This window comes from Sinohyriopsis cumingii, chromosome 4 (genome assembly GCF_028554795.1).
Source record: "Sinohyriopsis cumingii isolate HCF-2022 chromosome 4, ASM2855479v2, whole genome shotgun sequence".
Lineage (NCBI taxonomy): Eukaryota > Metazoa > Mollusca > Bivalvia > Unionida > Unionidae > Sinohyriopsis > Sinohyriopsis cumingii.
The window spans coordinates 61,670,485-61,687,849 of record NC_142964.1 but is presented as its reverse complement, the minus strand read 5'-3'; the positions used below and the strand labels follow the sequence as shown (position 1 = coordinate 61,687,849).

Here is a 17,365-nt window from a genome sequence, read left to right as displayed (position 1 = left end):
AAGCACAAGCAGGATTTAGGAAAAATACTCCGCATGCAACTATATCTTTATTATTCTAGAGAAATATCATGCATAAATGGTTGAGTAAGAATAGAAACATATAAATATGTCAAGCATAACATTTATGACTCAAATTTTAGAATTTCGCTTTCCTTAGACAGTATCCCACGAATGACAGTTTTTTGCTTCTTTGGTTTGAGTTCCACCGAGTTGGCTGGGTAATACCCGTAAATCTTCCTTCTCAGCTTCCCCTTTCGGATCCACCCGTAAGCCATGCCATCGGAATTAGCTGGGATCTTCTGCTTAATTTTCTTGCCTATAATAAAAATAAAAAGTGGAGGGTTTTATGTCGCTACAAAGGGTCAAGAGAATATAGTCTTTCTTGCAAACCACACAATGAGTGTTCGCTTCCCCTCCCCCTCCGTGATAGAATTGTAAAACCTCCAAGTTTAAAATATATTTCCGGCAATCTCGTCGCTGCATGGATCAAACGAAAGCGATTACTACTGTCTTACTGGGTAGAAGATATAATAAATGTCATTGTTAAAGAGAATATGAAGACTAGCTTTTCACAAACACGAATATTTCATACAAAAATAGTTTCCTAGCCAAGAAAAAGTCATCACTATCTCTGTCATATTGTAAATATCCTCAAAGAAACATCGATCAAACTGTACTTTCAACTTCTCAGATGTCTTGCTCGATCAGATTAGGTTTACAACCATATCTGTCGCAATTTATCGAGCGCATTGTTTTTTTTTTTTTTTTTTTTTTTTTTTTTCTCGTTTGTTTGTTTTATCGGGGGGTAAGAAGTCACAAAATAGTAACTGAAGTAGTGGGTGAAAATCAATGTTACAGTGTAGGTATTTAGTAGTATATGTGACACTGACATTCTTTTAAGAATCTACTAGTATCGTGATGCTTTTCACACACACACACACACACACACACACACACACACGCACACAGGAGAAAGCATTCTCAGGTAGTGTGGACTAATCGATGCGACAGTGTATATAATGCAGTGCCTGTCACAAAATGAGCGTCCTTTGGGAGGTTATCTGGTGATCTCTTTCTTCCCTTAAATGTTTCATTAACAATAATAGCACTGCGACACAAATGGTCTGTACATGCATGCAGTGTTGTATAATACTTTAGATCATTTAATTGGTAACCGATGCTTTTCTTAACAGATATTGACCTGGGGTATTGACTTAGCGTTGAGAGCGCCCATCTGAGGTCCTGGGTTTGATTCCCAGTTTTGTCATGCGTTGGAGTGCGTGTATTAATATCTATGTTTCCTTCGGGTTATCTAGTTTCTTTCACCTCGCCAGCCTCATAATACTGCCACCTGACCGGTCGAGAGTAACCGCTCCGGTGGCCTAGTGGTTAGAGCGTCCACCTCGAATGCGGGAGGTCGTGGGTTCGATCCCCGGCTGAGTCATACCAAAGACTTACAAAAATGGTACTAACAGCTGCCTCGCTTGGCGCTCAGCAGTAAGAGGTTAGTGTTAGGACTGGTCGGCCTGGTGTCAGGATAATGTGACTGGGTGGAACATCATGTTACATGTCTGCAGCATGATGTCCCAGTGCTAGACATCACTATAAACTGCCACACTGCAGAGATCTTAATGATATGACTGAAAAATTGTTAAAATTACATTAAAAATCCAAGTCATACACACACACCCGTCGAGAGTGCTTAATTTAAGTTGTTGGAACGTATTTTCTAATTATCATACAGTGAATAGAATTTAAACTTTTGAGCTCAATCAGTTCTTTCATGATTTGCTGCTCTCTGACTCTCTTGGCGAATGAACATTTCGTCTTTCATGTAGAAAGAGAGGCACTAACATGTTAGCATAGATACATTTGGTTGGCTGTGCAAATCATCACAGTTTCCAGCAATGATGTATACGACTTGAAAACTATGTTGTACGAGTCAGAGCGATATTTGCAGATGAAGTGTCTGAATGTGTACTAAATCTCGCTGCCATATTTATTAGGTGTATAATGTAGTGGCATCACTTTAGGGATCACACTAAATGTCCTTCTATCAGGAATAAAGACAAATTTAAACTTAAATATAAGTTGTACTTACCAGCTTTGAAGGTCAGCTCATCCCTGTTTCGTGCAATGTAGTCTTCTGTGGCAATGACCTTTACATTGGCTAAAGTCCTGACCTTTGCTACATCTGGCACATCAGTGTCAGTGTCTGAATCGAAATTAAGTACAGTGACCTTTTCCAAATCCTTGTCCTTGGCTACTCTTTTATCGACATTGACTTCTTTGAGACCCTTGTCCTTGCCCTTTCTTGATTCTTTTATTGGTTTGATGCTTTCTGCTGACTCTGAGATTGTGATTGGAAGTTCTTTAAATATTTAATCATACAACTGATGCAATTAAATAATAATAATAATAATAATAATAATAATAATAATAATAATAATAATAATAATAATAATAATAATAATATAATTTATGTATCCTAATATTATTACATTTGTTTGTTGAATTTGTAAAATTACTCTATACTGCAGAGAAAGTTTGATATATACTGGAGGAAATCGGGTAAGAATTTAATTAAAGCATTTCAAACAATGCACCCTTCCAAATTATATTAGTAAATTGATGACCTCTTTTCGTAATATTTTATTGCCCCGTCCGTCTAAATGGACACTGGACACCGATAAAACTAATACTTTATCGTATGATGATAAAGACAAGTTCATCAAATTTAAAATACAATTTTTAAAAAAAGTTATTTGAATATTGCATAATATCAAAGAGAAACGCGAGAAAAAAAAAACTGTAATCTTGGAAAGTTGATCTTTTTTTATCAACGAATCACTAGCTCCCCCAGACTAAAATTGTATCAGTTCACTCCACCTCCAACTCTCACAAACAGCCTCATCCACCACTTCAATAAAACTTTCATTAATTAATCACTGCTCCCATAAAAGTTGTTTGATTATTTATTCAGTGACTATATTACCATGTCGTGTCTTTTTCACAAGTTTCGTCCTCTTTCTTGTCAGCTGTGAAAGAAAAACAAAAATCGGCGGTCATAAAAACATTTTATGATATGAGTCTTGTGTGATAAATAAACTTTAGTACTGCCAATGCATCCATTCTCTCTCTCTCTCTCTCTCTCTCTCTCTCTCTCTCTCTCTCTCTCTCTCTCTCTCTTGTACACCCTACCTTGGGCGGCACGGGTGATGTGTCACTTTCTACGTCAAGATCGATTGTGCGGTTCCTCGTGGGGATTGCCCACATCCCTGTCTCGCTGTTAGACTCTATATCATTATGGGGGCCAAAATATTCTGTTCTCGGTGCTACTGTAGATAAAAAAGAAAATCTTAATTTGGTTTGTACTCTTTTTTTATACCTATTTTCCTATGCTCAATTATTGGGATATATATTAATTTCTGCTACAAAGTCTCATTATATATGAACCGCAAAAGCGGACTTAAAGAAAAATATTACCTGTCTCAGCCGAATAAAAAATAGGTAAGTTATTTTTTCCACTCAAAAACAGACCACGCCCAACAAGTATAAAAATATTATACAAACCTTTGAATTTGATACTGGTTCCTTTGATTAGTTTCTCATGATTACCATGTGCACGGACATCAGCAGTCATGGGTTTTGGCATCATTTTAATCTCTCGTCCATTTTCATCAATTTCAAATCTTAGAGAAATAGAAAATAAAGAAAAGAAAGCCAAATTATTTCCCTAAGAATATTCTTATCAACAATAGTGTTTGGATTATCTCCCTTTTAGGCGAAACCACACAGATGGGCTGCACACCCTTCAAAATCCATATGTAGCTTTCAATATCGTCACTTAAAATAAAAATAACTTCAGCGAGGAATACTCTCCAGTTTATTTGTTCATATATGGTGTAGTCAAGAAAACCAAATACGTTGAATATATTTGAACTTCTATTTATTTATTTATTTGTTTATTTATTTATTTATTTATTTATTTATTTATTTATCATGACAAGGGTGAACGACTCAAATAATGGCGCTAGGATAATGTAACTTATTCGACATAAAACTCTTACGTCTCCTCATCAATTCCCGCCATTTGCATGTGTAAAAGTGTTTTAGAAAGCCACCCCCAAAGATTGTATTACTGGTTTTCTTCGTGTTTCCTGTTACACTTCTTAGGGCAGTCAAATTTAAGTCAACACTTTTCATTTTACTCACAAATGTTCACGTTTACATAAATGCCACCTGATCGAGATGGTGAAAGGAAATTTTCTATCATCTCATAGTACTCATATTAGAATCCTCTTGCACACTTGATTATAGTTTCATCATATTTTAAAGTCTGGATTATTATAAACTCGAGCAAAAATATCTTGTGAATGGTCACAAATGATGAAAATTTAGCCGATCTTTCTATTTTTGCTCTGTTCTTATTCTGACAAACGCATTCTCCTACATCTATACTCGTGGCTAAATAAGTGCATAGTTGTGTTATTGTTTTTTCTACTGACGGCATTTAGAGAAATTCTGACTGTCTATACAATACGGACTTCATCTATAAAATGGGTCACACATTTTTCCGTTGTACACTATTGCGTAGTTTCGCATTCGAGCCCTGTAGAAATCATATAGAACATAATGCATCAGTAAACAGAATACATGCATTCCTGAGTTCCTCTTTATGCAGCAAATGATTTCATGCGACCAATGTAATAATTCACTATTTATTTAGAAAATCAATCTCTGCCGAATACGAAACTGGAGTTGAATTTGAGCTGAAAAAACTAACTGTACAAACAACGTAAAATTAATAGCTTTATGTAAAAAGAAACTCGTTACCCTAACAGTGATTCACTTGCACAGAAACGAACAGGTGAAGATCCGTTTATTTCTATTGTTAATTATTCTTCTATTTTTTCGTTTTTGTCCGAAAGTTGTCATTCGTTTGCCGTTTAACAGAACATTACAATATCTGAAAAAATAGTGTGACCTTAACATTACACTTCACACTTCTAGCCAATTAGGTTTTCCTTTGCGGACACGAACAAGTTTCTCTTAGTTGGGCTTTAATTGCTTGTGGAACGACATTCCCACACACACACAGACACACACAGACACACACACACACACAGAGACACACAGATATAACCGCCCATGTTAGCATTGGTCAACTGGTTCAGTGAGTCCTTGGGAAAGCCATTTAACTCCCATATCCTCATCCTGTTATAACCAAGGCCCAATTAAAACAAAATTGATCTGAATTATATATATATATATATATATATATATATATATATATATATATATATATATATATATATATATATATATATATATATATATATATATATATATATATATATATGTGTGTGTGTGTGTGTGTGTGTGTGTGTGTGTGTGTGTGTGTGTGTAAAACCCATCGGAGTAGGTAAACATCAAGCCGTTATTAATAATCAAAGACGGAATTAGATAATGCTACAATTTATTTACTTACATCTGTATCTCCGATTCTTCGTTTCCATCTTCATCTACTATATTGTCAAAATTTGTCCCCTCTTTTATATCATCTGAGTCGTCACAATATACTCTTATTTCCTTTACCAGGTTGGGTTCACTCTCCTCGGCGATGACGATCGTTGGATCATCATACTCTTTGTTTCTCTTTCGTTTTAAGACGAGGTCCGGAAATGCGCCAAGTTTTTGTCTCTTACGCCAGTTTTTTATCTCACGTTTCTGGTTTGGAGTCTTGTCATTAAATTCCTAAAACAAATTGTAAACAAAAAGTAGCGCCTTCGTCCTAGACGTTGATTAAAAATAAATGATTTGTTTCTTCTTCACCCAATCCGTCATTGACATATTTCTTCAAATTAGATTTGAAGGAAATTTGTGAGTCATTGTCAATCTTCAATGTCTAGTTATTATCGTGATCACTTCTGTTGTCATCAATGTTTTGTTTATTGTTGTTGTTATCATTTTATTATTATTACTATTATTATTATTATTATTATTATTATTAAACACTCAGTTAAATTCCGATTAATAGGAGTTCAGTTTTTTATATCATTTACTCACGTCAAAAATAATTTCTTGAATACTACCTTTAAAAATATGTTTTGGAAACATATTACCAAACATATTATGTTAGCTTTTTAATAACTTTTTCCAATTTTATAATTGTCTGAAAAATAATAACAAAGCCATTGTTTAGTCTCTCATTCTTTCATTTTTTCAGCGGAATTTGTAGGAGTACGGTGATTCATCTTTCCATGCAAGTCTTATAACTGGTATTTATCTTTATTACTGTGTCATTGTCGTGATGATGATGATGATGATGATGATGATGATGATTATAGTTATTATTAATATATTTTTATTATAATAAAATAAGCAAGTACCAATGAAAATGCTATTGAATGATATTCAGTTTATTTTTAAACTATTAACATTTCCTTCCAAACATATTTTGAACAATACATCTTTTTCAACTTATAACGATGAATTCTGGTGACATTCACATCTCGTGATCAGTCTGATTTCACTGTGCAGTTATTATCAATGTTGTTCCTTTATAATCTAGCACAAAGATTTCAAATAAATAGCTGAAATTTGTCTGTTTTTGTTTTCCTGTCTCTATTCTTACACACATCGAAATATAGGAAGATTGAAATACCTGATTTTGATTTATATTCTGCACATATTTAATATTAGTGTATTAGAAAAGAATGACTAGAAACGATTGACCAAAAGCACATTTTAAAAATTTACATTTAATTGTATATTATCATGCCGCAAAACAAATGAAAACTATACCACAAAGACAGGAAATTCATGTTGATTAATGTTTTGAGCCAGGAAGTTCCAAACATCGGTTTCAACGTCCATTTTGTCTAGTAAATCATGGATATCTTGGAGGAGTCCCTGGTGATTAGCTCTTAAAGTTGCAAGGGAGAAAAGAAAGAAAGAAAGTGATCAGGGTCAAAAAGGAACAGAGCAAAATTGGATAGGAAAAGGAAGAAATGATTGCGATAAACTGCAGAAGAAATTCGATAGAATAGACTCTTCATTCTCTTATTACAAAGTAGAAATTCGTTTAAAAACCGAAATTAGAAAATTACATTATTTCATTTGTTGTTTTCGTTGTTGTTGGAAGATAGGTGAACGTAGGTACACTTTTTAATTTTCTTTACATCAGCAGCATCATGAGTGTGTGTGTGTGTGTGTGTGTGTGTGTGTGTCTTTGTTTGTGTGTCTGTGTCTTTGCGTGTGCTTAAATCATTTATAACATGACACAGCGCTATACGTTCGTCTCACACAGTGTTCCACCTAACCTTGTTAATATTTGCATCCATTGCTAATGATAAAATTATTCCGTTAAAATGTGTCCTGTTTATTGTGTACGGTTTCCGATACATGTAATTGATCATACACTGCACATTTATTTTTCAGAAGTTAAAGCTCTGGAGGAATAGCCCAGAAAGCAAATCATATCCGTTATACGGTTCTACATTTATCGATAACGGTATTGGACATCTGTGCAAGGCATTGGGAAGAGTTTGACAGTTTCACGAGTGCAATATCAGTGGCAAGCTGACATTGTTGACATATAAGCATATAACAAAATGTAAGGATGAATACTATTATGTTCAAACAATGATAATTTGGCCGGAAAAGTAAGAAAAAGGGAGACTTAAAAGATACAGATCAGTTTAATGCCAGAAAAGAGGTCAACAACAAGAAAGGTAATCGACTTGCTAGAAAAGAAACCATTAACAGATTTCACTTTACTAAAGCAAAACCTACGCAGCTTAAAGTGTTAATACATCCTTAAAGACTAAAATATGGAATTATTTCACTTCAAATTAAATTAAGGAACGTTTTGTACAACCTTTTGAAGGATTCACTAACACTCATACGGATAAATAGATACGAATTCAGTTGAAGCAAGCAAAGAAGAAAACAGATGAAAGGTATTGATCATTCAAGCTGTTTACCTGGCAACAGATGCATTTGGAATGCATACATTTAAAATATGTAAGACAGTTAGAATTTAAAATATTAAATAATTCTTGTAATGTACCGTTGTCCTAACTTTACAGAGGAAATATTTAAACCGGCAAATACTTTTAGGTGATCCATTTTTATTTACGTACTCTGAGACTTGAAGGGATTTGATACACAATGGCATATTGTACAAACGTCAGGTATGTAACAAACAAGACCACGTCATGTTCTGACAAATTTAAGAATAAAATAACCTTGTGTCAGCTATCTCAGAATTGGTAACATATGTACAGGGGGAAGAACGCTTGTAAACCATATTTAGAACATTAACATATTTGTCTCCCTTGAACCATTATTTATCTTGCAAACAAAAGGAATCTTTATTGTTAAACTCCAATCAATGCACAATCAAGAAATCAGTTTGTGTTCCAGGCAGTCAGTAGTACATTTTGTTTTACAACGATGTGAATGGTCGATAGATACAAGGGTATTTAATAAATTACGAGCAGTCAGGGAATGTTATAGTGGTATCGAAATGGACAGTCCTAGAATTAGAATAGGGCAGGTTACGAATTAGCGGATGTGTAGCAACGCGTAATGACCTCATGCCTAAAAATATCCCGCGTGGGCTGTGTCTAAAACTTTACGACAAAACTCTGTAATATGTTGGCTAAGTATCAACACGTACTGTTAACTGAAGACGATGTTCCTGTTGCGAAATAACCTTAAAGCCTAACAAAATTTCACTCCCTTATACAACCGAGAGGGTAGTTACACTATTATCTACCTACAAGTTGAAATCAAAGTCGATTTGTGATCTTTATTTCAGTAATTTGGGCTACCTTCCTACAAAACATACAAAATCACTATATTAGAGCACAGTGCACTTCTTATAGTATAACTATCAGACATTAAGTACAAAATTGTGTTGTCTAGCTAATAAATAGTACATTAATTGTGGACTCTGGGTTGAAACCAACCTGAAAATATTTTCTAAAAATGGATGGACAATAAAAGTTTATCTTAATATTTGTTATGACTTATTAACCTTTCCATGTAAATTTCGGCGCATGCAATTTTTAAATATCTGAAAAATTTAATGCACGAAAGGTTTGAAAGCAAGCATATTTTTTTCGCTCCAAACAAATTGATAGTGCATTGTCAATCTAAATATAATTCTAAGCCATAATATTTTTCTGGCGATTTTATTTCATCTAATTAGTTATTATTGAGGTTGTCGCTATTAATCTAATTGATTAATTTCTTGGTTTGACTAGCAGTCTTACAAATAAAAGGAATGCAATATGAAACGGACGAACAACAGATTTAGGTGCAAGTAATTTGGGAAGTAAAGTGTACACGTAAAAATAAAATGAACCAAAGAATAACAAACGAACAAAAACCAAAAGGAACTTAAGAAAAGATATACAATAGGAAAAGTACTAAAGATATGAATATTTAAACAACGAATCAGAATAAAGAAGAGTATAATAAAACATATAACATTTCGCAAAACGGATATGATACTTTTACTGAAATCAGGAATGGAACTGCAAGATGCAAAATAAGACAGTGTATCGAACATAGATCACAGAGTATCAGACATAGTTCACCGAGCATTAGACCTAGTTAACAAAGTACCAGACATAGTTTTACGGAGTGTCAGACATAGATCACAGAGTAGTAGGCATAGTTCACAGAGTATCAGACATAGTTCACCAAGCATTATACCTAGTTAACAAAGTACCAGACATAGTTAGCGGAGTGTCAGACATAGATCACAGAGTAGTAGACATATATCACAGAGTATCAGACATAGATCACAGAGTAGTAGATATAGTTCACAGAGTATTAGACATAGTTCACTGAGTATTAGACCTAGTTAACAAAGTACCAGACATAGTTAGCGGAGTGTCAGACATATATCACAGAATATCAGACATAGATCACAGAGTATCAGACATAGATCACAGAGTATTAGACATAGTTCACAGAGAATTAGACATAGATCACAGAGTATCAGACATAGTTCACTGAGTATTAGACCTAGTTAACAAAGTACCAGACATAGTTAGCGGAGTGTCAGACATAGACCACAGAGTAGTAGACATAGTTCACCGAGTGTTAGACATAGTTCACAAAGTACCAGACATAGTTCGCGGAGTATTAGGCATAGTTCGGCGTGATCATAAAAAATGCGTGAACTCCAATTTTGTTTTGTTTATCCTAAAGCGATATGACGGTGCACCCAAAATCTCGTGGGTAAATGACACCAACTTTAGTTCAAACGGCAAGGTAAATTCATAACCTTTTTTGGTCGATATTTTCATTTATATAATGTTAAAATTTTGTAATATTTTGTTAATTTAGTCCAGAAATTACCACTTATATACTACTAATGCCGTTGATTTATTCTAACTACCTTTCTGTATCCAGCTGTTTCAAAATATTGAGAAATTTCTCTATGCCAACTTCTGTGTTCATCATACGTTTCTTCTCAAACCTTCCAAACTTGAGCTTCGCTGTCCTTATATCCTGAAAAGAAAAATACGCAGAAACTGTCATCCAACGGAGCGAAGGAGAGAGAGAGAGAGAGAGAGAGACAGAGTGAGACAGAGAGACAGACATAGAGGGGAGAGAGAAAAGAGCTAGCTATAAATAGCTATAAATATGTGAACTGCTGGGCTTCCAGCCACAGAAGCTTCATGTCCAAATCTTTGTAGGATCTTATTATCTGGGATGTAAAAAGCACAAAAAATGCTGTTCAAGCTGGAGACTCCTTAGTCCTACGTAGCAAAGTCCGTGATTAATTACCTCCACACTTTATAAAGCAACGTACGGATATCCTACTCCAACACGTATCAGTTACGCATCTCGTTCGAGTTACGGTACCTCAATGGTTAATGTGCTGTACTAGTAGAAAGCAAAGGAGGCAAGCTTGATTTTCATCATCGGATCAAACAGCTTATGTCAACCGCTTTAGGAATAAACGTCGGCATGTGCATAAGGTTAAAATATATAATTATAGACTGTATCTGTTCAAAAGTTTCTGTGTAAAATGAGGTAAACATTTTATTTTGGGGGTTTAGTGTTACGGATATTGCTGCTGTTACATATAAGAATTCCTCCTTGATCGGAGCACCGCTGTCTTTGTGCCCAAGAATAAGGCTTGCTGTCCTAATACAAGTTTGCTATGGCGCTAAAGGTTTATTTCAGAAATTTTATCAAATTGTGATTAATACGCACAAAAGGTGGGGGAATAGCTGAGGATGAAGCTACATTTTGCGAACATCCTGAACTGTATTCATGATACCAGATACTGAACTTACAGCCATGCGTTGTCCTCTTCCCGCCTCCTCCAATGTAAGTAACTTCTTGTACTGTTCTTGGGCGTTTTGACATTTGTCATGATAGCGAAGTATGGACTTCTTAAGTTTTTCTTCCGCACGAAACGAGAGGACGGGAGGGTCAGCCTGAAGCAGTCGGAGGGCACTTTCCAGTTTATATTTCCTCCAATGATAGTACTGAAATACGCGTAATGATATTTGTTGAATTTCAACATACATTGAATAGTGGATGTTTTGTAATAAGGCAGAATAACATAAATTTAGTACGAGATTTTGAATTAAGAACATATTAGACATTTATAGTGTTATTATGACAGGCATTATCATTATGATATTACGGGTGGTAATTTGCATGTATCTGTATTCGTCAATCCAGTCCAATACAAGTTTGATAGTTACCCTTTTGATTATAGACAAATGATTTTGCACACATCCATTAAGGGCCATAGATCTTTCTAACTGCGGTTAACTGAATGAAATATGATTTAAATGAATTGTGCACTAACTTTAATCGTATTTATATAAGTCGTATTAACATTAGCATCAGATTTGGCATCACCAGATCAAATCTTTGCTTTGCATGGTTGCGTCATATCAAAACGTTGCTCTTTAAGGGGAAAAAGTCCACTGTGTAAAATTATAATTCCTTATATATACATGAATCAGTTATAGAATCCACCCGTATAGTTTGTTGTTCATTTTGAATGAATACGTAGGGTTAAATGGCCATTGATTATACTTCTTCATTGCTTACCTCCATGGCCTTTTGGATTTCCATTACAGCAGATATTTGTCTCTTCCATGCTGTTGTATAGAGCTTGACAGTATCCTTTGGAATGTTGCTTACTTCCATCTTTGCCTTCCAACTTATTATAAAAGAGGGAAAACGAGATTTAATTATATATAATAAAAAGAGCTTATAATGCACACCAACTTGGAAACTGGTGATAAATGTTTCAAAAGCAATACGATAGCGTATACACAAACGCACGCACACATTATAGTGAGCTGCCTCTTTATCTGAAGTCTTGTGAAATATTTAACAAATTTGGAATCATTTATTCGTCTTGACTGTTATATGAAGTACAAATAGGAATGCAGAAAATAATTAATTACATACTAACCTGCGTAAGAAAGTGACAGGCCCATCATTATCAAATCCTTCTGTTTTGACACGGTTGTAAATGTTCGCGTCTTCTATTGGCTCAATTAGAACTTTGGCAATTGCTGAATAAATGGACCCATTCCACAAATCTGAATGTAAAAAAGGTCATTTATTTAATTTCACTTTTAAAGTTGAATATTTAAAACAAATGTGTTTTACAAACTTGAACGACGCAAACGGTTTACATAGCGGTTGATTTTGCAATAAAAATTTAACAGAAATACGTTTTTGTCAGCTTTAGTGGCACTGAAGTTAAGTGTAATGATCTCACAATTACCGGAAAGCACAAAATACATACAGTTCAATTTCGTCTTAAGCTGATAAAATTAATTTTAATGTATGTATGTTTGCATGTATTCTTATGTTAGGTGTTTAGGCTCCAATAAACAGTAACACAAGAAAGAGTGAAAATAAATGATTTATTTCCCTGGAAAAATGTTGTAAAAATGAAAAATATTAAGAACTTACGGTTTCCAGAATCAAATCCAAAAATTATACAAGAATTATCCACGAATAAAATTTTTGAAGTCCTAATATTGAAATGTTCTAATGATTCCAAGTTCGAGTCCCGACGAAGACTCCAAGATGGAAGGCGATGACGTATGCTGTAGCCTGTACTGTGTTGACATCTACAGTTCTTTGTAGAAACATAATAATGAATCCTCCGGTTTTAGAAATCCCAAATAATTTTTTAAAATAATGCCCTTGTTCAAGAATTCTGTATGAATACAATAATATTTCCAGAGAAACGAAATAATCTTCTTGAGTCCAAATAATCTGAAGATAACTTAACATATAACTAAAAAAACTCAAAACTTCAATACTGGTCGCAACAGATGAAAACAACTTGACATCAAGTGTTTAAAAGCCCGAACACTGAGATCTCTCTATCTCTCTAAACATCACTATTAATACTAAGTATTTCGCAATTTCGGAAATGCCTAATTGCGAAATAGAGGATCACGTGATCATGTTTACAGGTAAATATCACATAGCTCCTGTATATCCTTGATAAGAACCAATCGTTTTATTGCGAGAAAAAATTATTTACTTAACCCTCAATCAAGGCCAGGAACTATGTCAAGAATATAAACAAGTGTTTGTATTATAAAGTATCGTATGACAATTTCAGGTCAAACTTAAATTTCTGGAAAATGTAAAATTCCTGGTAAACAAAATTACAATACATGGACATGTAAAGAAAATAAAAAGTCTCCCAAACCCACAAACAATCAAATCAAATTAAACACAGCTTAAATCAAATATAAATTAAATCAATATACGTAACAGTATGTATGTATGTATGTATGTATGTATGTATGTATGTATGTATGTATGTATGTATATATGTATGTATGTATGTATGTATGCACAATTTGTAACAATACATCATCACATGTCGGACTAAACACTACCAATTAATGTTCACGCAGTAAGACTATAGAAAGGTAGACAATACTATTATCTCTAAGAAAAGAAACCCTTCAAAATTAAGGAAAATATATAGTCGTCTAAGAAGAAAGACAAACGGTTAAAATGCTGTACATTTCTCTAAAAAGAAGTAAAGAATGAGACACGGAAATGTAAGTTCAATATAAATGTAAAAACTAATATTCCACATTTTGCAATATTTTCTGAGACATTCGTTGGCGGCACATGCAAAACCTCTTTACTCGAGTCGATAATGAAAAAATAGTTTTGCCTCCAGTGGTGGATCAGGAAAAGTGTTGGGTATTTTGTTTTCTTTCCAAATTTCAAAAGGGCCCTGACCTTCCTAAAAAAGGGTTTCAAAGTAAAAGTCTATTTGTCTATGCTCAAAGGGAGCATAATACACACTAAACAGACACAAGAATAAAACGATGGTCAAATTTCCATTGACGAGCGGCTGTACCGCGCGCACGCGCGTGTGTGTTTGTTTGTATGTGTGTGTGTGTGTGTGTGTGTGTGTGTGTGTGTGTGTGTGTGTGTGTGCGTGTGTGTGTGTGTGTGTTTTGTGTGTACATATTCTTCGTTTATAGTCTGTGAAGGGGTTTTCGGAAAATCAGGAAATAACACTCGCCCCCCCCCTCCATCCCCCATCCCCAATCTGACCTGGCCTCACAAGGCGGAGAAATCAACCCACAAGATAGGAATGTGTTCTGATGTAAATTGACAACGGCAAGGTACACAGTCTCGTTGAGGTTCACCAGTTAGCAAGTTAATTTTTATATAAAGAAATGAAACACCCAAGAAAAATTTTCACGACTTACTAGAGCAGATGAATATGCACTTTCTACGATGTCAGTCATAAAAGACGTGTATTTTTTCAGAAATTGTTGTAATTCATTACTCTAAAAATAATAGTCTGGTTCTTTAAAATCGCTACAATAGTCGTTTTGTTTTTTTCTCGCAATGACGGAAGATAGCTTTGACAAAACCGCTGACAGTTTGGACAAACAATCTCCTTAATTACCTCCACTTCCAGAAGAGGAGAGATCTGCCAGTTTCTTAGTCCAGTCACGTGAGAATTCCTGTAGGTCATGCGCTGTCCGTTCCTCACATTTGAAATATTCTTCCATCACATCGGAGAGCATGGTTATGGACCTAAAAGGAAGCAAAACTGTATATATATAATGTGGGGATGTTTTCGCAATATAAATATCCAATGTAGATTGTAATATGTAGTCAAAACCGTGTTTGCCATGCTTCTGTATAGGTGATCGTACGAGATTCTCTTAATGCTGAGCAATCACAATCTACTGTAAAAAAAATAGATTTTATTCTTCAGCAAAGTCACTTGAAATGCAGGAAAAAAATACCCGTAAATCGATTTATATTAGTCCTAAGTAAGTGTTAACATACTGCAAACATCATGGAAATGCTGCTCTTTGTTGACTTTGCACTGGGATCTAACAGATAGACAAAGAGAGTCTAAATATTCAGTCTCAATGAGTGATCAATAATAGCTATGATCTTGCCCAATAATAATCCATATCATGGAAATGGGACAAGTCATGATGTAAAACCTATCAACGTCTTTCAGCCATCAATATTCCAGAGCTACGTTCCATAAAAAATTTGATATATAAATGCAGAAATTGTATGCGTGTCAGAAACAACCATAACCTTTAAAGGTGCCTTCGTGACGCTATAACTGAGATCACTTTAATAGTGTATAGATTGTGAGACTTTAAGCACACGGATAATAAATAATGCGAATAAACAGTGATATATTAAATAATGCAAATAATAACTAGCGCAACGGAGAAAGCGCATTTGACTCGAAAGGAAATGTGTTGTAAAGGAACGATGATGGAGCTAACACTGATTTAACATTTTATGTGTATGTAAGTTTTCCTCGTGAGGTTACGATCTAGTCTTTCCCATGAAAGTCTGCGGAAGGCTAACAGGCTCTCAAAGGTCTTGTGCCGTTATATGGCGGAGGGATTCTAATCGACTGCTGAAACGTGAGCATGTAACTTATATATAAAGCAGTGGGGGATCCAACTGCATGGCGTAGATTGCACTGTAAAAAGCATTATTCAGCATTAGCGACCCCACAGTAATCCCACCGCCCCCCACCCCTTGGGGCGGTATCGCTCACTTTGGTAACAACTGATCTGCATTGTGGACATCAGCAAATGGTCGAATACAATTGTAAATCGTTAAGATGCATTTTCCCCAAGCATTGCGTTTAGTCTAAATCAATTATTTTGACTACCTATCTTTAATATTTAATTTCGAATTCTGAGTTCGCTTTAATATGCTAAAATGACACTTGAGGAATCCTAACCAGTATCCTTATTTCGTCGTCGAGTTTAGATCTAGACGTGAGACATTCAACTGGTTTGACTTAAGGAAGATTTAAGTATGATGTAGACTCTGAACACAAGTTATTTGCATGAAACCTAGGCCTGACATGAATTATAACTTGACTTGACTTAACTCCAAACTTAAAAATAGAATCGATCAATCAAAAGTCCAAACCACTATTGCTCTTAAAATGTAGTCTAGAATGTCTTAAGAAAATTGATTTATCAAGTTATACGTAGAGCCAGTATATTTGCTGAAACATCGAGTAAGTTTAAATCTTGACCGTTGGGTCTGTTGATCAAATCCAGACTGGGTACAATTAAAGTTTGATTTAAAAGTGACCAAATAAAATTTCTTAAATATAGACGCTAATTAAAGGGCATGTTTTTAACTCTATGACAAGGTCTTCTATCATTCAGAAAATTATTTTTGTTTCTTACTATCAAGCAAAAATAAGGTTTCTTGTGACGCAGTACTACCACTTCCTTCGCCATGGCAATCTAAATTTTTATAAAAAGATTGAGAAATTTAAGGTCAGACCCCAACGCTCTCTTATGTAGATCTAACTTATTCGATTCGATTGTAAAAAACAAACAAAATAACCTGATTCCCTGGCAAAAACGAAGTCCTGACTTCTGCAGAAGGTATGCTCCTTCGACAGATTCATCTGAGATCCGTGATCCAGAATTTCCCTTGACATATTCATCTGAGATCTCAGTTCCATAGTTTCCGTCGACATATTCATCTGTTCCAGAGTCAGATGCCATACTGATGAATAAAACAGTTGTGCGTTAGTATAAGAAAGTCGCTGTGAAAGGTTCTGCGTGTAATACACACCGGCGGGATATGACTATGACGACGTGACGTCATGACTTTATAATTGAGGTCACCTGACTAGACAGACGTCATACTGTTGCAAGAATAGCATTGGTACTTCAGAAAAATACCAAGAGACGATGTGAGTGAAATTGTATGTAACAAAGTTATTGAAGTTTTGCCACATCTACGAAATTAAACCAAGTTAATGATTTTTTCTCCTCTTTCATGTTTAAACAGTACAAAA

At 34.8% G+C, this 17,365-nt stretch overlaps 1 protein-coding gene across 1 annotated transcript; it reads right to left on the bottom strand.

Annotated features, from left to right (window-relative positions):
- Positions 1 to 80: 80 nt before the first annotated feature.
- Positions 81 to 17,131, bottom strand: LOC149801286 (uncharacterized). Its single transcript, XM_089956784.1, has 13 exons — positions 16,906 to 17,131; positions 14,963 to 15,093; positions 12,470 to 12,599; positions 12,100 to 12,211; positions 11,328 to 11,522; positions 10,421 to 10,533; positions 6,808 to 6,928; positions 5,492 to 5,757; positions 3,574 to 3,692; positions 3,202 to 3,338; positions 2,996 to 3,038; positions 2,102 to 2,350; positions 81 to 316 (listed from the first exon to the last, which is right to left on the bottom strand). The coding sequence occupies exons 1-13, from the start codon at positions 17,067 to 17,069 to the stop codon at positions 123 to 125; spliced, it is 1,974 nt and encodes a 657-aa protein (XP_089812910.1). The 5' UTR covers positions 17,070 to 17,131; the 3' UTR covers positions 81 to 122.
- Positions 17,132 to 17,365: the final 234 nt, after the last annotated feature.

What these genes read in the sequence shown, in the direction of transcription:
- LOC149801286 (XM_089956784.1), bottom strand. Translation starts at nt 17,069, where the DNA reads ATGGCATCTGACTCTGGAACAGATGAATATGTCGACGGAAACTATGGA. An exon ending in CTCCTCTTCTGGAAGTGGAG is followed by an intron (nt 12,600 to 14,962) that starts GTAATTAAGGAG and finishes TTTTACATTCAG; the next exon opens with ATTTGTGGAATGGGTCCATT. An exon ending in AAACAGCTGGATACAGAAAG is followed by an intron (nt 6,929 to 10,420) that starts GTAGTTAGAATA and finishes TGCAACTTTAAG; the next exon opens with AGCTAATCACCAGGGACTCC.